Source organism: Sapajus apella, unplaced genomic scaffold, assembly GCF_009761245.1.
Source record: "Sapajus apella isolate SASKATOON/1434 unplaced genomic scaffold, GSC_monkey_1.0 scaffold332, whole genome shotgun sequence".
Taxonomy (NCBI): Eukaryota; Metazoa; Chordata; class Mammalia; order Primates; family Cebidae; genus Sapajus; species Sapajus apella.
In genome coordinates, this window is record NW_022437272.1 from 32698 (window position 1) to 55107 (window position 22410).

The following is a 22410-nucleotide window of genomic DNA, read 5'->3' on the forward strand; positions in this document are numbered from 1 at the left end:
GGCCTCCCAAAGTGCTGGGATTACAGGCTTGAGCCACCGTGCCCGGCCTAAACCACTTCTATAAGTTAGGTTTGGCAAATTGCAAAAGGAAAAGATGAAATTGACATAGCTTTTTGTCTTCAAGGTGTTCATAACAAAATACAAATAACTATTTAATTTTTGTATTTTTTCTACTAAATTTTTAAGAAAAATATGTTGATTCATTCATACACTTGTCCACTTTAAAAAGAACTATCATGTGTCTTTTATGGACTAAGAATTTTTCTCCAACGTTACAAAAGACATTTAAAAATACGGTTAGGAGATTGTTGTTACCATTGTCATTTATTCTGTTTACTCCCTTATGTAGTGCTTACTGTGTGTCCAGCGTCATCTGGGAGCTTATAGTTATTATTCATTACGTATGTGTATTATGTTTAGTATGTGCCAGGCATTTTTACATTTGTGGCAATGAATGCAAGCTTCTAAAATGTGGGTAGGATTTAGGGTAAGCATGTATAGTGAGTAGAACTTTTCCAGGTAAGGAGGCAGTAGGATGATGCTTGGCAGAAGGAATGTCTAACAAGCTTGCATGTTTGACAGAAGCAGCAGCCATGAAGAATGAAAGTTTTAAAAGAGGAGCAGCAAGTTCAAAAGGTAGGACACCTGAGTGAACTTTGTAGAGTTTATGAGCAGTTCAAATTTACTAGTGCAAAAAAAGTATATGGGAGTGGTTCGGAATGGGATGAAAATAGCTTATATTTATTATTTATTATGTATTTATGGTGTTCAGTATGTGTCAGTAAAGGTAAGCTCAGGAAATACTTTATTGCTGTTGTTTAACCTGTGTCTATAAACAAGTTTAATAAAAGACTTTTAATAGTATATAAATGAGTAGATCTTACCCTGTAGGCTAGAAGAAACTTCTCAGGTAGAATGCTTTTGGCTGCAAATACTAGAAAGACCTAACTGACAGTGGCCAAAACAATAAAAACCAGACTTGTTTTGGTCCCTTGATATTACTGGATCTCACTTGTTCCTCTTTCATTTATGATGTTGGCAGTGTCTTGTTCATGTCTCCTTTCATGGTTCACTACTTAGCAACAGCTCCAACCATCATGTTCTCACAAGGGCTGGTTTTCTTCACATGTGTCTTTTAAATTGAGAGAAAACTCAGAAGCATGCAGGGGGCTTCCTTTACTATCTTATTGGCTGGGTCACACCACATGCTCATCCTTGAACCAGGCAATGGGAAAGCACGTGTAATTATGCGATTAACTTAGAATAATCATTTCTCTTTTGAAGCTGGGGAGGGGTCTTGGGATAATAAATGTCGAAACGGATTTGTGTTTCTCCAGCAAGAAACAATAAGGAACTGCTCTTGGGTAGGGAGCCAGCAGTGTTTACTGCAGGAATTCATTGGAAAATTGTGAGCAGGGAAGGCATTGGATTAGATTTGAGAATTAGGGCATTCTGTTCATGGTATAAAGCAGAGATTGGCAAGCTTTTTCTGTAAAGGACCAAGTAGAAAATATTTTAGGCCATGTGGTCTCTCTCTCTCTCTTTCTCTCTCTCTCTCTCTCTCTCCAAAAATGATTTGAAAAGCTGAAGGCCATGTGATCTCTATTGTAGCTACTCAACCCTGCCATGGTGGTGAGAAAGCAGTCATAGGTAGCCTGTCGGTGAATAGGCATGACTGTACTCTCATAAAACTTTGAGAAAAAACATATGCTAGGCAGCATTTGGCCTGTGGTCTGTAGTGTGCTGACCCCTGATGTAGACGATAGATGGAGGATAGATGTCACCTAAGAGCATATAGTTATTATTTACTAGGTATTTTGTTATATTCATTAGATTCCATGCACTTTTAAATTTGTGGTGATGAGTGCAAGCTTCTAAAAAGTGTGTAAGATTTAGGGTAAGCATGTAGAGTGAGTGAAACTTTGCCAGATAAGGAGGCAGAGGGATGATGTTTTCCAGAAGGAGTATATAACAAGCTTGCATGTTTGACAGAAACAGCAGCTACGAAGCCTGCAAATTTAAAAAAAAAGAAAAAAGAAGAAGAAGAAGAACAAGAAGAACAAGAAGAAGAAGAAGAAGAAGGTGCAAAGGGTAAGACACTTGAGTGTCTCTACTCTTAACCACGTAGACCAGGGAAGCTTCAGCCGTAGTTAATGCTACAGTTTCCTTGTCACAAATCCATGGAGTACATGAGTCTTTTATAAGGTTTTCACCCATCCATGATAAAATAAAATGGTGGAACTCCAGTTTATTCATTTAAAATATTGGTATTGCCGGGCATAGTGGCTCCTGCCTGTAATTCCCACAGTGTTGGAGGCTGAGACAGAAAAATCCCTTGAGGCCAGGAAGTCCAGCAGCCTGGGAAACATAGCAAGGCTCCGTGTCTATTTTTTTTTTTAATGTAGCTGGGTGTGGTGTTCTGCCCCCGTAATCCCAACTACTTGAGAAGCAGAAGCAGGAAGTTGTTTGAGCCTAGAAGTTTGGGGCTGCAGTTAGCTGTGACAGCAAAATTACACTGTAGCCTGGGTGGCAGAGCGAGACCACACCTCTAATGAAAATCAAGTCAAATAAGATAAGATAAAATAAAATAAAATGTTGGTCTTTTTCTTTTTAAATTTGTTTTGCTTTTTTCTAAATTTAAGAAATGATAATGATAGTTGTTTTGTATAAGGCTTTCAGAAACTGGCTTCTGCCCAAATCTCCATCTGCAGCCCTTTCTCTGTCTGCCTTTTTTTTTTTTTTTCCCATTACTGAATTACTGGTAATGCCCCCATCACCATCCCTCTCATGTAGACAAATACATATGCTCTGGGAGGCTTCTTTTCCTCTCTTGTCAATGCGCTACCTTTCCTGCCTTCTGCCTCTTTTAATCTGGTGTACTTCATGCTCTAAGTCTCAGCTCAGGCATGATCTCTAGAAAAGCTATCCCTGACAGGTTTTATTCCCATTCCTTAAACCCCAGTGCCTACCACTTAGCAGGAACTTAACAAATATTTTGTAAAATAAAGATTGTTTATGCAAAGATGATTGCTACAGTCTAGCAGCAAAGAGGATAGACATGCAAAGACATCATGTACAGTTCAGATGGTCAAGTGACACTAGACAAATTGGCAAAGTACTAAGGGATCCCCAAGGAAGGAGACACCTGTGTATGTGGATAAAAATAGCCAGATTAAAAGAGGACTTCACGTAGCATTCTGAACCTTTTTTTCCTTTTTTTTTTTTATTTTTTCTGTTTTTGGAAACAAGTTCTTACTCTGTCACCCAGGGTGGAGTGCAATGGCATGATTGAGAGTTACTGCAAACTAAAACTCCTGGGCTTAAGGGAGCCTCTCACCTCAACCTCTTGAGTAGCTGGCACTACAGGCCCACACCACCATGACTGGCAAATTTTCTTTAGAGTCAAGGTTTCACTATGGTCTCCAGGCTGGTCTTAAACTCTTGGCTTTGAGCAATTCTCTCTCTTGGGCCTTGCAAAGTGCTGGGATTCCAAGTCTGATCTACTGTGCCAAGCCTACATTCAGAGTCTTAAAACACAAATATAAATTTGTCAGAATAGTAGAGGAAAACATTTCAGATGTGAAAAGCAGGATGTACACTAATGAAGATAGAACAGTAACAAAATTTTTACAAATTATTGGTAAATAATTAGCTTAGCATGTTGTTAAAAAATACACTATTAGGAAGTAGAGAATAGTGAAGTGTTACTTTATATGTTTTCACTGTATTTTTAAATTTTTGTTTCCAGCAGTTTTGTTTATTTATATTGAGTGGAATAATTTGTGGGTGACCATGAGATTTTTGCATGGCTTGAACCTGCTGATATCTAGTGTCTCCCCAAGTGGTTTGTTGAAGTTTTAGATAATTAGAAGTATTTCTTAAAAAGGTAAATATTGTAGTAAACATTAAGCTTCATTTAAACTCTCAATTTCTAAAATAAATGTATATGTTTTTTGTATCCATTTTTCTAAAGATTATAGTCTTTAACTGTTCTAAGTCATTCATTTAAACTCAATATATTTATTTGTTAGCAGAACATGACTTAAAAGTGGCTTCAGAGGAAAGGCAAGAAAGTCTTGAAAGAAGTGAAAGCCAACAGCCACAGGTATAAAACTATTTAAATTTCTGGTTTAATATAGGTTTGTTTGTTTATTTTTTTAAGATAACATACCATAGTCCAAATGAAGTGACCTTTTAGACTATCCTTTTAGAGTTCAACAAATCATAATTTCATATTTAATTTTAAAACACTTTAGCCAATTCTGATAATTTAGCATTTGCCTACTCTCCAGTTATTCTTCAGATGTATGAATTCACTGTAGGGGCTCACTATTTATGGTTTGCTGAGGTAAAAATCCTTTTCAGAGAGATCGCTTTATGATACTACATATCATCTGTCAACCCATTTCTGGCAGATTTAATTCATAATGAATTAAGTTTTCTTCAAACAGTGAGAGTTAAGCTTGCTGTGTTAAGCCAAGGCAAATTACATTTTTATGTTAAGCCAAGGCAAACTACTTTTTTACTTCTTAGTTATAATCCAGTAACTTATGGGTAGCAAACCATAAATTAAATTTCACATTTAAATTTTAATTATTATTATTATTATTATTTTTGAGATGGAATTTTGCTCTTGGTGCCCAGGCTGGAGTGCAATGCTGCGATCTCGGCTCTGCAACCTCCACCTCCTGGGTTCAAGTGACTCTTTCCCCTCAGTCTCCCAAGCAGCTTGGATTTCTGGAGCCCACCAACACACCCAGATAATTTTTATATTTTTATTAGTGATGGGGTTTCTCCACATTGGCCAGGCTGGTCTCGAACTCCTGACCTGAGGTGATCCACCCACCTTGGCCTCCGAAAGTGCTGGGATTACAGGTGTGAGCCACTGCACACGGCTGATTTTAATTGTTTTCTATTTTTTCTTTGTTCATACTTAACTCAGAATAAAGTTAATTTTAAAACATGTACCCGGACAGAAAAGACATCTGAGAAACAAAACAAGCAAATTAATTTTCCACTTCTGAATCTGCAAAAAAAAATCTCAAGAACCACAACTGAGTAAGAATTGTGATAAAGAACATGCATCTGTATATTCAGGACTTCCTTTAAAAATCATTACAAAAAATTCAGCTGAAGATTGGTGAAAGTTTTGAAAAATCCAAAATTACTGTTTGTCCTGAGGAAGAGATCTTACATAGTAACTCCAAAGACGGACAAACCCAAAGGGAGCGCCCTGTAATCTGATGAATCATTTCCCTGATCATGAGGAAGCAGATACATCTGGAGTGTTTAACTTTGTAGTATTCCAGACATTGCCTGAACAGAAGGAGCACATCTCAAACATGTCTTTGCATTGTGTTTATACTCTGGATCCCTCAACACACTTGCAGTCATCTTCTAAGCTTTAGTCAAATGAAAATAAATCAGACTGTAAAAATTATAACAAACCAGACATGTAGCCTGTTTTTCACAGAGATGAAGAGAATTGTTGTAATGATACAGAAATTGAAAAATTAAAGAACCCACTGGTTATGGTTGAAATGAAAGAAGACCGAGAGTTTGATATGCAAATAACAAAAAATATAAACCAAAACACTACTAATAGAAAATTAGACATTAGACATTGGCCTCAGTCTAGAGATCCAAAAAGTCTTTTTTGATTTGTGGTTTGCTCACTCCAAAGTAATGGAGAATATGATACAGATAGAAAGCCCCAGTATTTCTGCTGTTAGAGACACTTACAAAAATGGAAAACCAATACAGCACTTGTTCCACAAGCCATATGGAACTTAGAAGCTCTTCTAAAGCTTAGAAGGTGACTAGCAAGTGTGTTTCAGGGACCCACATGTGACAGTCCCACTGCTAATAGCTATAAAAGCATGAAACCTGAATTAGAAAATGTGAGTTATTCTTCACCACTTAGTGACAGACCATCAAAAGCATATCTAGCTTGCCAGTCATCTTCTAAGCTTTATTCAAAGGAAAACAAATCAGACTGTAAAAATTATAACAAACTGGACATGTAGCCTGTTTCTCACAGAGATGCAAAGGCTTAAGAATGAGGCGGGCATGTTACAAATAGAGTGCCTGGCTTTGAATAAGAAAGTTTAACTATAAAAAGAAAGAGGTTCACTTGCTGCTTCTCTTTTTATAAACTATCTGATTCGTTCTGGTTTTCTATTCAAGGAAATCTTGTTTTTAGTTACAGTGGTGTTATCCAAATGTGTAATTATGTGTCAAAGTAGATTAGTACTGCTCTCTAAATGACAGTTCTGGAAAACATTCTCATAATGTTTGTTCATTAGTCAACCTAAGTCTCACTATCAGTCTTCCAAGTGAGAAGACTTGGGCTGGGAAAATAATTTAGCCATGTGACCTTCTGAACCAGATAAGTATAAAAGAAGTTGCTAAAGAAATAAGCTCTAGATTCTTTTTTCTGTACTGATTTAAAGATGAATTAGATTTATTTAAATAATAAAATGGTAATAAAATGGAAGGGAAGCAATGACTGAGAAGAGACCTGAAAATGTATCTAGCCTTGAGAGTTGCAACAAATATTCCCAGCCAAAGAAGTCTGTTTAATGTGCTTTCATGCATGCAGATTTATCTGTTTAACTCAAACTGTTAAAAAGTATAATTCCATCATGGCCATTTTAAATATTTTTGGAAACAAATACATATACTTTTGCATATTAAAAAAAAAATTACCACTCCCCAATGTTTCTGTTGAATCAGACTTTTACATTATGTTGTTTAATAAAATATGGTAAAGTTTGACATGTATGATTTTATCATGTAAGTAGCATAATTCCTCAGCCAAAAATTTAGCATTTGAGTCTATAGTACAAAGCTGAGTTCTGTACATTGTGTTCTAAAGATAGACAAAAATATAGATATTTTCTTCTTTCAAAGTAAAAGCAAATGAGACCTCCCACCATCCTCCGAGGCATTAAATTGCTTTGACAAAGTCACACTTTTAATTTATCTGACGAATTTGATATATTTTTCTGGAAATTTATGTAATCCAGCAATATGCAATTGTATCTTCCCTTTTGGTGCCATGAAATGCTAGGTAATGCTACCTTAGGAGCTTTGGTCAATTATTTAATATTTTTTGGTTTCACTTCCATTATGAAGTAGATAACAGGCTAGAGTGGATAGCTATACTATATATCTTCCAGCTATAAAGTTTTGTGGTAATTGAATATAAATTAGGGGAATATCTCATCTTCCAGGATTCAGCACTAGCAACTCAGCAATTTCACTCTTCTCATTGTGTTGGGGCAAACTTTGGTTCCTCTATTTCAGTGAGCACCTTCACTTTTTTGATATTCTAGGATCCAAATAAAAAAATAAGGATAAAAGGCAGTGGGAAATAAAATAGTTTAGTGCAGAAAAGGGAAAGCTTCTTTTCTGTTTCTGAAGACCCAAAAGTTCACATCTTCTCAATCTGGCTATTTCATGTAGCATCCTGGTGATAAAGACAGAAGACACATTCTGTATCTGGGTCTTTTTGTTTCCCTGTTTTTGTGTTGATATATTTACACCACAGAAGTAACTGTGATCTGGTGGAGAACTAGAAATCGAGTCAAAAACCTTGGGGAAAATCCTGCAGTTTGCTTGTATTTTTTAGCCTCTCTTTTTAAGAATTGTGATAAGTAAATAAGTTCATCAATACATGCATGTAGAAGTGCTTAGTACAATGTCTAGATATATGATTTAGTAAATATAATTCTTATAACTAAAAAGGATTGAGTGAAATCACAATAGAATATTATTAAAAAACAGAACTTTAAACACATTGAGAAATTTTATCTGTCCAAATACATGTGGAGGTAAAGCTCTTACTATAGGGTGATGTCTGGGTTAGATATTACAGTATAAACGCAATTTTCTTTTTTCAATATTTTAATTTAGTCAAATGTGTTAATATTTTATTTTATGCTTTGAGTCTGTTGTAATTCAGAGAAAGGCTTTTCCATTTCTGATAGTCTTGAAAATTCTCAAGTGTGTGTGTAATTTTTTACTGCTATGGATTCTTTGACTTCAAATAAAGTTTTGAATTTTTTGAAACATGTGCTAAGGTTCAAGGTTTTGCTTCAAGTTTTTCTCCAGCTGGATATCCACTTATAGCAACTTTTAATTGCATGAATGTACAGGTTGTTCATTCACTTCAGAGATAATCATGATATGTTACTTTATTGAGGGCTAGCTAAAAATTTCTTTTGTTTTATTTAGGATTGTCAACGTTATGGAAAAAAGAAGGATGTGAAGTCTGAAAACTGCATGTTGAAGAAAGATATTGCCGTACTCAGACAAAAAGTATATGCAATAAAAAATGACAGTCTCCAAAAGGAAAAGGAATATATTCAGGAAATTATAAGTATTAAAGAAACAAATACTAACTTTCAAAACAGTGTAGGACTCAATGAGGAAATGATAACAAAAACAATGTCCGAGTATTGTCAACAGCTTAATGATCTCAAAGCTGAGAATACAAGGCTGAATTCAAAACTGGAGAAGGAAAAACACAGCAAGAAACGACTGGAAGCTGAAGTTGATTCCCTCTATTCTAGACTGGCTGTTGCTGTAAATGAGCACAAAGAAAGTATGCAAACAAAGGACGTAGAACTTACTTTACAAAGAACAAAAGATGTTTATTTACAAGAAATAACGAGTTCTAATATTTCTCAACTAAAAGATAAGAATGAGTTGCTTACTGTACTACTTTCTAAAGCTCGAATGAAGTTTAATACCTTAAAAGGTAAGCTCCACAAGACAAGAGATGCTCTCAGGGAAAAGACATTGGCTTTAGAGAGTGTAGAGATGGACCGAAGGCAAGCACGGCATCAAATAAAGGAAATGAAACAGATGCATCCAAATGAAGAAGCTAAAAAGAACCAATTCATGGTAAAGCAGAACTGTGAAGAGAGAATATGTCAACTAGAACGTGAAAATCTCTTGCTTGAACAACAACTAGAGGTTACTCATAAGGACGGCAATAATAAAGAGATAGTAATTAATATTGAAAGAGGCTGTCTTGAGAGTGGACAGGAAGATTTTCTTGAAGAGAAAAATAAGGAATTAATGAATGAATATAATTATTTAAAAGAAAAACTGTTTCAGTATGAAAAAGAAGCAGCAGAAGAAGTAAGTATGAAGAAAGATAAATATTTTTAGTCTTCTGGAAAAAAATTTAAACATTTCATTCTGGCTATATGTTGAACCTAGCTCAATATAAAAATGAATAGATAAAAATGTGTTTACCATACTGTATAATTCTATTTACATGAAACATCTAGAAAATACATGTATAGGGACAGAAAGTAGATTAATGTTTTTGTAGGGCTGGAGCTGGAAATGGGTAGTGACTGCTAATGGGCATGAGGGATTGTCCTGGAGTGATGAAAATGTTCAAAAGTTGGATTGTAGAGATGGTTATACAAGTCAGTGAATTTGTTCAAGTACGTATGTTAGAGTTAAACATGTATGTTAGAGTTAAACATGTAATAATATTTAAATATTACTAACTCTACTTAGAGTTAAATATTACTCCATGTTGTGGAATAAATGTGTTAAAAATCTTCAACTATATGTGAAAACATAAATTTTATAGTATATAAATCATGCATATACAGAGCTGTTTCAGTAGAAAAAACAAAAACCAATGTTTTTATTGTATCAGCTTGGAAACATACCTTATTTTCAAGAAATAAAAGGTAGCTTTACTTTGACTAAAGACATTATGTTGGCCTGGTGCAGTGTCTCATGCCTATAATCCCAGCACTTTTGGTGGCCGAGGCAGGTGGCGGACACTTATAGTTCCAGCTACTTGGGAGGCTGAGGCAGGAGAATCGCTTGACTCTAGGAGGCAGAGGTTGCAGTGAGCCAAGATCATGCCACTGCACCTCAGCCTGGTGACAAAGTGAGATTTTGTTAAAAAATCAAAAAACAAACAAACAAAAAAATTATGTTACCTATAAAATTTTGTAGATACAGAGTAATGTTGATAAAATATGTAGTCTTAACTGCTGATAACAAATTTAATGTCTTTATGTTGGCACATTTTAAGACCATAATGAAGCAAATAAATGGAAATGCTTGTACCTCAAATGAATATTTTGAAATTAAGATTCAATTAAGTGAGTTGCTTTGTCACTTAATTCTAAATTTCCCAGATGAATTGAAGTGTGTTGCTGTGTCTTGTGATGCTTTTCCTTCAGTAACTCTTTTATGTATTTTAGTTGGTATAACTTTGTTTTGATTCATATCAATGTGACTTAAGTCTGAAAATATGTCAGTCTCATATTATGTAATTTTCTGACCACTTAATATTTTAAAGACATCTACTTGTTATAAAATCACAAGTTGGAATAAATGTGGTAAATTTCAGCAAAACATATTTGATTTAATGTTCTCCTGGTAGGTATTTATAATTTACTTTGAATATTTTTATTAATAATTAGCTCATAATTTACATTTTAAGTCTCAGTGACTATCATTTGTATATAACTTTATTCAGCACAAAGATACTTGTAGCTTTCTGTGATTTACAAGTTTGGCATTGGATCCTCATTTTTAGATTGATGAGAGGTGGCAGAGTTGATGCAGAGTGGGAACGAAATGAGTATGGGACAGAATTGTAGGAGCTGAGGTCAGGAAGGGATGTAGAGGCCATGTGACCTAGGGTCTTGAAGACCATTGGAATTTTACTGTTATTTTGAGATAGGCATCTGTTGGAAGGATTTGAACAGGCAACTGAATATATGAGAAACTGAGTCTGAATTGAGGGCCTAAGATGAATAGTGGGCTGAATCAATCTGTCATGTAAGTAGGAGAATACCGATTTGGCAGGAAAATAACATCTTCTGTATCCCTCACTGAATTCAGTAATAAACAAGAATGTGCACATATGAGGAAAAGGAAGTGAGTCTATGTGTCTGGTAACAATTTTCAAAGTATTTATGTTAGAGGTAAATATTGTTAACAATTTAATACTAAGGCTATTTATAAAATTAGTAACAAAATTATTTTATCAGGTGATTACGAGACAACTTTCAGAAGAACTGGCTGATAACCTTAAAAAATTATCTGTGTCAGAGTCTCCACTAGAAGGTACATCACATTGTCACATTAATTTGGATAAGACATGTGCTTCAAAGAAGAAATTATTTCAAGTATGTATGGAATTTAACATGTCAACAGTTAATCTGTAGCTGGTTGAATAATATAAAGTGTTTTAGGAAACTAATCTCAGTGGAGAGCTTGATTTTGTATTTTTATTATAATTAATTATTACCATTTTATTATCTTTATTTTTATTTTTTATTTTTTGAGACGGAGTTTCACTCTTGTTACCCAGGCTGGAGTGCAATGGCGCAGTCTCGGCTCACTGCAACCTCCGCCTCCCAGGTTCAGGCAATTCTCCTGCCTCAGCCTCCTGAGTAGCTGGGACTACAGGCACGCACCACCATGCCCAGCTAATTTTTTTGTATTTTTAGTAGAGACGGGGTTTCACCATGTTGACCAGGATGGTCTCGATCTCTTCACCTCGTGATCCACCCGCCTCGGCCTCCCAAAGTGCTGGGATTACAGGCGTGAGACACCGCGCCCGGCCTATTATCTTTATAATGTACTTATTTCTTAAACTCAGGATTTTATCCTGCCATTTTGAAAAATAATCGCATACCTTTTCTCTTGCAATATTTACCCTTGGAAAAGTTGAGATCCATACATTATTCCTCACAGAAAATTCACTTTTTTTCTGTTAAAGAGTATTTTTAGAAAATTTCTTTATTGCCTTGGTGAGGCAAGCCAGATTAAGTCAGAGGAGAATGTTTAATGGAATGTTTCAGAAAGTTGTCTTATTTCTTCACTTTTACGAATGGCCACAGAAGCTGTGCCTATTTATTTCATGGATTCTAGGTTAACTTGTACAGAAAAGCCATCATACTATTTTTTGAAGTGCACGCTTTACAGTAATTTACAAACTACTTGAAAAGTTAGGCAACAGGCATTGCCTTCACTTTCATTTAAAATACACATTCATTTGGAGTATGTACAACCAAAACAGAGAGTTAAAAAAATTATCTTGGCCGGGCGCGGTGGCTCACGCCTGTAATCCCAGCACTTTGGGAGGCCGAGGCGGGTGGATCACGAGGTCAAGAGATCGAGAACATCCTGGTCAACATGGTGAAACCCTGTCTCTACTAAAAATACAAAAAAAATTAGCTGGGCATGGTGGCGCATGCCTGTAATCCCAGCTACTCAGGAGGCTGAGGCAGGAGAATTGCCTGAACCCAGGAGGCGGAGGTTGCGGTGAGCCGAGATTGTGCCATTGCACTCCAGCCTGGGTAACAAGAGCAAAACTCCGTCTCAAAAAAAAAAAAAAAATTATCTTGATTCTACCATTGGATTTTTATAAACAGTTTCACTGAGCAGTAATTCACATGTCAGACAGCTCAACCATTTAAAATGTACAACTCAGTGTCTGTTAGTATATTTACAGCATTGTGTAACCATCAACACAATCAATGCTAGGACATTTTTACCACTCTGAAAAACAACTGTATATCTCATAGCCATGGCTGCAACTCCTCTCCATGTCTCTCTACCTGCCCCAGTTGTGGGCAACCACCATCTACTTTTGTCTCCATAGATTTGCATGTTCTGCATATTTTATATACAAAGAATCATACAATATGAAGTCCTTTCTGACTGGCTTTTTTCCTTAGCATAATGTTTTCAGAATTTTATCCATGTCGTAGCACATATCCGTAGTTTATTTCTTCTTACTGTCAAATAATCGTCTATTTCGTGGCTATACAAGTTTTCCATTCATTCATCAGATAATGGACCTTTAGTTTGTTTTCACTTTTTGGCTATTATAGAAACAGCTGCTGTGGACATTCATTTATAGGTTATTGTATGGACATATGTTTTTATTTCCCTGCCATTGGACTTGATTCTCAGAGTTAATTGGGTAGACCTCAGCACCAATTTGACTCATACTGTCCTTCCTGCCTTCTCAGTTTCTGTTCCTCTAGTCTCATTCATTTGGACCTGGCAGACCATGTCCTCTTTGTGAAGCTTTCTCTGACTGTTCTCTCATTGTCCTTACATCTCAGCACTTGTCGTCCAGTCTACAGAACAACTTAGGCCCTAATTTTACATGGCTTTTATTTTTTATGGAATATAATTTTGTCTCATTATAAATTTGCTTGAAGGGAAAAGAATATGACATGCATGTCACCTATTCTTGTATACATTGAAAATGTTTCAGCTTGGCAGCTTTTAGCATAGAACCAAATACTTTTTACCATACCAATTATTTCTTCTTTGAGACATTGACCAGTAAATCTTTTATTCTAAGTGTATTTTTAGCAATATAAAATTGAAAACAATTGGCCTAATAGAGGAGAATTGTTCAATCAAATGCTCATGTTTTTCTCAGTATGAAAAAAGAATCGAAATTTGCCTTCCTTCACTATGTAGCCAGAACTGTATTTCTGGATGGCTGCCAGTTTCTCAGCTGAACAGTTCTGGCAGTCTGTCTGATGAATGATACCACAGCCTCGTAATCTGAGTGCTCAGCAGAGTGCTCATGAAAGCAGCACAACAGCAACAGCTGCTGGAAGGGAATTGATTTAGGAGACTTGATTTAGCAATAGAGTTCAAGGTTTTCAGCCCAGTGGCTTCAGCCTGTCTTTGCTGGTCATGTTGATTATGTACTACTCAATCCAGGAGGTGCCATTTACATTGTAGTATATATGTGGTTGTTGCCCACTGAGTCATACTGAGAGAAAAGTGACCTATAAATTATACACTCCCCATTTACTGCCACTTTCAGTTGTGTGAAGAATGATTCAGTGCAGCTACAGGAGACCACTTCCATTTTAATGCCACCTGCCTAACACATATAGTTTTAAAGATATAAAAACAGTAAAAATTATTATGCTAATAGCAAATATTATCTGTAGCTCACTATGTACCGTGTACTCTTCTAAATGCTTCATGTTGGTCCCTGGTTTAATCTTCCCAACATCACAGCGAAGTAGATGGAATTATTTTCTCCATTTCAGGGTCACACAGCTAGTATTTGGTAGAACTGGGATTTAGACACAGGCCTTCTGGCTTCAGTGTAGATACTGCCTTTCAAACCAGTCCATGAAACACGTGATTGGGTGGCTCATGTCAGTAACCCTAGCACTTTGGGATTCTGAAGCAGCAGCAGTGTTTGAGCCCAGGAATTTGAGACCAGCCAGAACAATATAAGTGAGACCCTGTCTCTACAAAAAAAAAAAAAAAAAAAAAAAAAAAAACATTAACAGTTAGCTGAGGCATGGTGGTGTATGCCTGTAGTCCCAGCTACATTGGGAGCCTGTGGTAGGAGGGTCACTTGAGCTCAGGATATCGAGGCTGCAGTGAGCAGTGATCAAGCCACTGCACTCCAGCCTGGGTAACAGAGTGAGACTCTGTGTCATAAATAGAATGTTTTGTATACAGATTCCCATAGAATCAAGTTAGACATCAGGCATAGAATTATTAGCCACTTTGATGTCTGTCTTGGAAATAAAACATGTAATAAGGGAAAGCTTTAAACCATATCAATCAATAGCCTCTAACTTCTCCAGAAGGTTCTTATTTCATGAATTTTTAAGCAAGAGACTACCTAGATTAAGACATTTGGTGGACACCATTTTGAGATTAAAAAATCTCAATTGGGAAGAAGGAAGACCGCTACTTGACTGGAGCTTTTCAATAATATAGTTGAGTGTCCCCCTGAAAGAAACCATAGAAGATATTCATCATGCTATATCTTTATGGAAAAGGGAATTCTTCAAAAGAAAACAAGGGCAAATAATTGATAATCTAATTCTCATGAAAAAGTTTTTAGTATAAAAGAAAAAAAGGGCTGGGCACAGTGGCTCGTGCCTGTAATCCCAACACTTTGGGAGGCTGAGGTGGGTGAATTACCTCCTGAGGTTAGGAGTTCAAGAACAGTCTGGCCAACATGGTGAAACCCTGTCTCTACTAAAATACAAAAATTAGCTAGGCGTGGTGGTGTGCACCTGTAGTCCCAGCTACTTGGGAGGCTGAGGCAGGAGAATCACTTGAACCCAGGAGGTGGAAGTTGCAGTGAGCCAAGATGATGCTACTGCACTCTAGCCTAGATGACTGAGTGTGACTCCATCTCAAAAATAAAGAAAAAAAGAAAGAAGAAAAGAACAAAGTATACTAGTCCAAAAAAGAATGAAAATGCACAAAGTATACTGGTCAATATCCTAAGAGTGAGACTGTCCCTCTTCGAGATTAAAAAAAAAACCAAACACTATATTCAAAATAACACCGATAAGAATCAACATAAAATAGACAAGATTGAGTATCTACAAAAGTAATCTGCACCAACTAGCAATGTAAGAGTGTGTGGTTGAGAATATTGTCTATAATATGTGTACTGGAAGGAAGAGACCTCTATAAAAAGGTCAGAGCTAGAAATGTAGATTAGGGATCTGGGTCAAAGTTTTGAGATTTTAGGAGTCCCAAGAGAATTTTAAAATGGAATACAAAGGAATAGCACTAAACATCAGAAGTTGCTGCATTTAGAAATGAAGTTGGGTCAGAGGAGCAGAGGGTGCATTTGGTCACTGCTCAAAGTTGCTGCTGAGTAAAGCAGGATAAAGACTTTCATGACCCTGGGACTTCTTTATTGGAATTATTACAAATCAGATTTCAGTATAAAAAACCACAATAAGTGATGAAAAATAGATCTCTGGATGAGACCATGTGTCAAAGAGTCCAGTGGAAGGGGAGAAACAGGATAATAGAAAACCACAAAAAGTAGACAAAAGTTACGTTTTTGTTTATTATAGAAAAAAATAAACTTTATTTAAATAGAAATGGTTAACAGAAGGAAAAACTGAAACCCGCAGGTGAATACTTACAGAGAATGAGAGTATTTAGCTCAGCCTGAAGACAGATGAGGATCAAAAATATAATGGGAAGTAGATAAGAGATTTCTATAAATAACAAAACTGAAATATCTTCAACTATTAATGACAATGTTACTAGAGCATCTTTAACAACTAAAATGTAAATATAGTTACTTTTAATTTTTTTTTTACTAACCCTTAGTATTTTATGTGTAAAACCTTCATTTTTAACAAACATTTTTGGCACTTTAAATTTCAGAAAAGATCATGATGAAAGTATTAATTGTTTTTAGCTGTTTTAAGAAGAGTGACTACTATTGAAATCTGTTCTTATTTACATCAGGTTTATAAAATGCACTTTATACACCTGCCTAAATACATATGACTCATCAACTTATGATAAATAGTATTTTTGAGATAGAAGAGTGTCTCTAGAGTTTATGAAAATAATTTTAAACACCTTTTTTTTCAAGGCTGAAGGACTAAATGAAGAATTAAGAAAACTTTTTGAGTTAGTATCATCACTGGAGGATAATGTGAATCAAATAAGAAAGAAAAATAATGAATTAGAAGAAGAGACAACTGGGTATGCTTTTCCTATTGTAGAACATTTTAACCATTTATTAATTGATTTAACTAAAATTTTGCTTGACTAAAACATAGATACAAATTCATTTTATGTCTGTATTTTCATAATTAAACAAATTCTATTTTAAAATTTATTTTAGAAACTCACACCATTATAGGTATGTGCGTCATGGGGGAGGGAGCCAGCTGAGCTGCTGGAGCAAGGTTGGGATGAAAAACATTATATTGGCCGGGCACGGTGGCTCAAGCCTGTAATCCCAGCACTTTGGGAGGCCGAGGCGGGTGGATCACGAGGTCAAGAGATCGAGACCATCCTGGTCAACACGGTGAAACCCCGTCTCTACTAAAAATACAAAACATTAGCTGGGCATGGTGGTGCGTGCCTGTAATCCCAATTACTCAGGAAGCTGAGGCAGGAGAATTGCCTGAACCCAGGAGGCGGAGGTTGTGGTGAGCCGAGATCGCGCCATTGCACTCCAGCCTGGGTAACGAGCAAAACTCTGTCCCCCACCCAAAAAAAAAAGAAAAACATTATATTAAAAATATGTGAAAAAAAGAAACTGACAACACAATCTTAAATTTTTTTAATGTCAAAATATTACACTTATTCTTTAATGATTTGGAAACAATAATGACAAAGACTTGGACACATAATGTCAACTGCACTCTTCATTATCTAGTACAAATTTTTATTTCTGAAGATATTTTTGCTGTCTTTGGTCATCTTTTCTTCCTTTTGTAGTATCCTTCTCTGCTACATTCATATTCTTTAAAGAAGACCTATTTGTGGCATTCTTTTCTTTCTTTTTTTTCTACTTTAGGTTCTGGGGTACATGTGCAAGTCATGCATGATTGTTGCATAGGTACATACATGGCAAGGTGGTTGCTGCCTCCATCCGCCCATCACCTATATCTGGCATTTCTCCCCATGTTATCCCTCCCCAACCTCCCCGTTCCCCACTGTCCATCCCCTAACCCCCACAAACAGACCCCAGTATGTGATGCTCCCCTTTCTGTGTCCATGTGTTTGTGGAATTCTTTAACATCAAAATTTATCTTGATATGTAGCTCATAATTTATTTCTGCTTTTTTTCTTTTAAATATAAAATATATTATAGAAATTTACTCATTTTACGAGTACCTCCATTGTATATGTGAAGCATACATGTTATTGAACTTCTGTTTTACAGAAATAAATTATATGTACATAAATATATCTATAACTTAAAGAAAAAGAGTAAAATGACCATTCATGTTTTGATCATAGATTAAAAAAACAAAACAGAATGTGTCTTTCAAGTCCTCAACACAGCTACTTTTCCATTTATTTACTGAGCACCTATGTTGGCTTTCTGATTCTAATCAACATTTTTCTGTCATTGTCTTTCTCTACATGGTTTTGTATCTCTTTCATTTTATTAACATCGTGTCAGCAAAGATTTCTAGTTCTCTTCTTCAAAGTCTTTAAATCATCTTTTTTCTAAAACTGCCTGTTTTTTTTTTCTCATCAACTCAGACATTAAAGATGTTTTCTTTTTTTTTTGTTTGTTTTTTTGCTTGGGTAATCCCTTTTAATCGTGAACTTCAGGTCACAACAGTAACTATTAGTTCAACTACACCAAGGTTTCTGAAGACAATGGCTTCTCCACCCAAGCAGGTTGTATATAAATTCCAAATAGAAGCTGGCATCACCCTGAAGGAATTCTAACTTCACACTGTTGGGGAAATTTACCAAGATGGCTTCAGAGTAGACCAACTTTACACAGCACATTAAAAAAAAAGACATTTATTCAGCGTCACGATCAGACTATTACATTTAGCAATCAACAGCATGGGTGCAAAAAAAAAAAAAAGAAAAAAAACTACATTAAAACCCTTTGTTGGAATGCTTTACACTTTCCACAGAACAGAAACTAAAATAACCTGTTATACAATTAGTCACAAATACAGTCCTCCAGTTTTTTGCCCATACACATGAGTATTTGTCTAAATCATGTCTTCTTTGTAGCAGCTAGGCCCTGCCACCACTGTGCTTGGCTGAGTTCACAAATCTGTGGTAACCTGTAGCTTCCCTGTCACTTCTCTGGCTCTCCTCTCCTGCTAAGCTTTGTTTCCTAATTAAAATCTTCTGCCACTGCCATAGCTACTGCTGCTACTGGAACCACCATAGCCACCTTGGTTTCGTGGTTTGGCAAAGTATTGGCTGCCACCACCATAGGGGCCAGAGCTTCTGCCTCCAAAGTTTCCTCCCTTCATGGGTCCAAAATTTGAAGACTGATTGTTGTAACTGCCAAAATCATTGTAGCTTCCACCACCTCCAAAATTGCCTCCATCATTACCAAATCCATTATAGCCATCCCCACTGCCACCATATCCACCACCACCATGGCTGCCACCAAAGCCACCACGACCACTGAAGTTTCCTCCATGACCAAAGTTGTCATGCCCACCGAAACCACCTCCACGACCACCACCAAAGTTTCCAGAACCACTTCGACCTCTTTGGCTGGATGAAGCCCTAGCCATCTCTTGCTTTGACAGGGCTTTCCTAACTTCACCGTTGTGGCCATTTCTGTATGGTATTTCTGAATGACAATCTTATCCACAGAGTCATGGTCATCAAAGGTTACAAAGGCAAAGCCCCTTTTCTTGCCACTGCCTCTGTCAGTCATGATTTCAATCACTTCAATTTTTCCATACTGTTCAAAATAATCTCGTAGGTGATGTTCTTCAGTGTCTTCTTTAACGCCACCAATGAATATTTTCTTATTTCTCTTTTCCTACATTGGATGATCTTCCTGATGCTTTTTGTGTGTACTTTTTTTTCTTATAGACTGTGGTCAACAGGTATCAAAATGTATTTTTTGGTCTTTTTCAAACATATGTGTGTTTTACTTTTTTATATTGGTTCCTCATCTCTGGGGTATGGCTTATATTTAGTAATGGGTTATTTCATGTTAACATACAAAAATTAATATGAATAGTTTATAAAAACTGTATGGTTAGGCCAGGCATGATGGCTCATGCCTGTAATCCCAGCACTTTGGGAGGCCAAGGCAGATGGATCATTTGAGGTCAGGAGTTAAAGACCAGTCTGACCAACATCATGAAACCCCATCTCTACTTAAAATTAAAAATTAGCTGGGCGTAGTGGTGGATGCCTGTAATCCCAGCTACTTGGGAGGCTGAGGCAGGAGAATCACTTGAACCCAGGAAGCACAGGTTGCAGTGAACCAAGATCGCACCATTGCACTACAGCCTGGCAACAAGAGTGAAATTCCATCTCAAATAAAATAAAATCAAATAAAAACAACTACATGGTTATAATATCACTTTGCCTGCCATATACGCCATAAAATTGTTCTTCATATTATTAATCTAAGATTATAATTTCATATAGAATGCTTTCAGACTACGCTCAGTTGAAACTGAGAGGAGCATAGTTTACAGATGCGTTTCTCTGATATGCCATAATACCTGTTTAAACAATTATTACATATTTACTCTTACAATACTTGACTTGCTAATTCTGTACATTTCTGCAGATATAAGAAACTCCTAGAGATGACAATAAATATGTTAAATATATTTGGAAACGAAGAGTTAAGTTTCCATGGAGACTTAAAAACAGATCAACTGAAAATGGATATTCTGATGAATAAGCTAAAACATAAGGTAATTTTTAAAAAAACACTTATTTTATCTTAAGGTCTAAATTACATGTGCAAGATGTGTAAGTTTGTTACATAGGTAAATGTGTGCCACGATGGTTTGCTGCACCTATCAATCCATCACCTAGATATAAAGCCCCACATGCATTAGCTATTGATCTCGATGCTCTCCCTCCCAACCCCATCAGGCCCTCGCATTTTTTCTTCCCCTCCCCGAGTCCATGTGTTCTCATCATTCAGCTCCCACTTATAAGTGAGAACATGCAGAGTTTATTTTTTTTGTTCCTGAATTAGTTGCTAAGGATGGCAGCTTTGATTTCATCCATGTCCCTGCAAAGAGCATGATCTTATTCATTTTGATGGCTCCATAGTATTCCATGGTGTATAGATACCACATTTTCTTTCTTTTTTTTTTTTTTTTTTTTTGAGACGGAGTTTCGCCCTTGTTACCCGGGCTGGAGTGCAATGGCCCAATCGCAGCTCACCGCAACCTCCGCCTCCTGGGTTCGGGCAATTCTCCTGCCTCAGCCTCCTGAGTAGCTAGGATTACAGGCACGCACCACCATGCCCAGCTAATTTTTTGTAGTTTTAGTAGAGACGGAGTTTCACCATGTTGACCAGGATGGTCTCGATCTCTTGACTTCGTGATCCACCCGCCTCGGCCTCCCAAAGTGCTGGGATTACAGGCGTGAGCCACTGCGCCCGGCCATACCACATTTTCTTTATCGCATCTATCGTTGATGGACATCTGGGTTGATTCCATGTCTTCGCTATTATGAATAGTGCTGCAATGAAAATAAACATGCATGTGTCTTTATAATAAAATAATTTAGATTTCAACATAAGGTAATTTTAAATCAGTTTTGGGATTAAAAATCACATAATTTGGGGAAATATTAATCATTTCAAAAATCCAAATTCTGCCAAAATATGTTTAAGGAGGTTTATTCTAAGCCAATATGGTGACTGTGGCCCTAGGTTACACAATCTCAAGAGATCCTGAGAATATTTTGTGAGACAGTCACATTACAGTTTGACTCTGTACATTTCCAGCAGACAGAAATTAACTGTAGGGAAAAATCATAAACCAATATGAAGAAGGCAGATATTGGTTCAGCCTGAAAGTGGGACATCAAAAAGAAGGGGCTAACAAGTCCTAGGTGGGTTTTAGAGATTCTTCAAGTGACAGTTGGTAAAGAAAGTTAAGTTGTTGTCTAAAACAGTAAAAAGGAATGCCTTAATTAAGATAAGGTGGTTGGCCGGGCGTGGTGGCTCAAGCCTGTAATCCCAGCACTTTGGGAGGCCGAGGCGGGTGGATCACGAGGTCAAGAGATCGAGACCATCCTGGTCAACATGGTGACACCCCGTCTCTACTAAAAAATACAAAAAATCAGCTGGGCATGGTGGCACGCACCTGTAATCCCAGCTACTCAGGAGGCTGAGGCAGGAGAATTGCCCGAACCCAGGAGGCGGAGGTTGCGGTGAGCTGCGATTGGGCCATTGCACTCCAGCCTGGGTAACAAGAGCGAAACTCCATCTCAAAAAAAAAAAAAAGATAAGGTGGTTATGGAGGCCAAGGTTTTTATTATGTAGATAAACCCTCATAGCTGGCAGTCTTCAGAGAAAATAGAGGGTAAATATATCTTTTTAGACTTTAAATGCATTAGGCTCTTAGTTAATCTTCCCTAGACCTGGGAAGACCTAGAAGGGGAGAGACTGGGCTACTACATTAACGAAGACTTTTTACAGATGCAATTTTCCCCACAGAAGACAGCTTTATGGGGCCATTTCAATTTCTTGTTCCTGGCCCTGTGGCAGCCATTTCAAAATATGTCAAAGAAATCTATTTGGGGGTAAAAGATTTTGGGGGTAAAATATTTTTATTTCCTTCAGCTTCTGCTGTCTGTGATGCTGTACCAGAATCAGGTTAGAAAGTAAACCACATTATAAGAGTTAATAAAACCCATCTGATGAGATTTTACAGTTTGAAGGGTATGATTCCCCGGACCCTTTAGATAGAAATTGGGGCAAAAGAAAACAAGGTCTTATTCCTTGTTATAAATCTCTCAGTGCTTTAAGCAGTAAAAGAAAGATTTTTTTGAATTTTCATTTAATTTTACAGACTTGATACTAATGAAAAGGATAGTTTTTAAGATACATATATTTTTTTTCTATTAAGAGGACATGCTGTCTATTTTATGTCTTGAGCCTTGACCAGT

At 36.6% G+C, this 22410-nt stretch overlaps 1 protein-coding gene across 1 annotated transcript in view; it reads left to right on the top strand.

Moving 5' to 3' along the window:
- LOC116545680 (ankyrin repeat domain-containing protein 18B-like) overlaps positions 1–22410 on the top strand; it is a 44806-nt gene that overhangs the window by 15743 nt on the left and 6653 nt on the right. Inside the window, exons 7-13 of the mRNA XM_032272213.1 lie at positions 1993–2091; positions 4032–4105; positions 8239–9150; positions 11040–11177; positions 15127–15138; positions 16406–16518; positions 20066–20195. Of these exons, the coding sequence (XP_032128104.1) occupies positions 1993–2091; positions 4032–4105; positions 8239–9150; positions 11040–11177; positions 15127–15138; positions 16406–16518; positions 20066–20195 (1478 nt within the window). The remainder of the gene's footprint in view (positions 1–1992; positions 2092–4031; positions 4106–8238; positions 9151–11039; positions 11178–15126; positions 15139–16405; positions 16519–20065; positions 20196–22410) is intronic.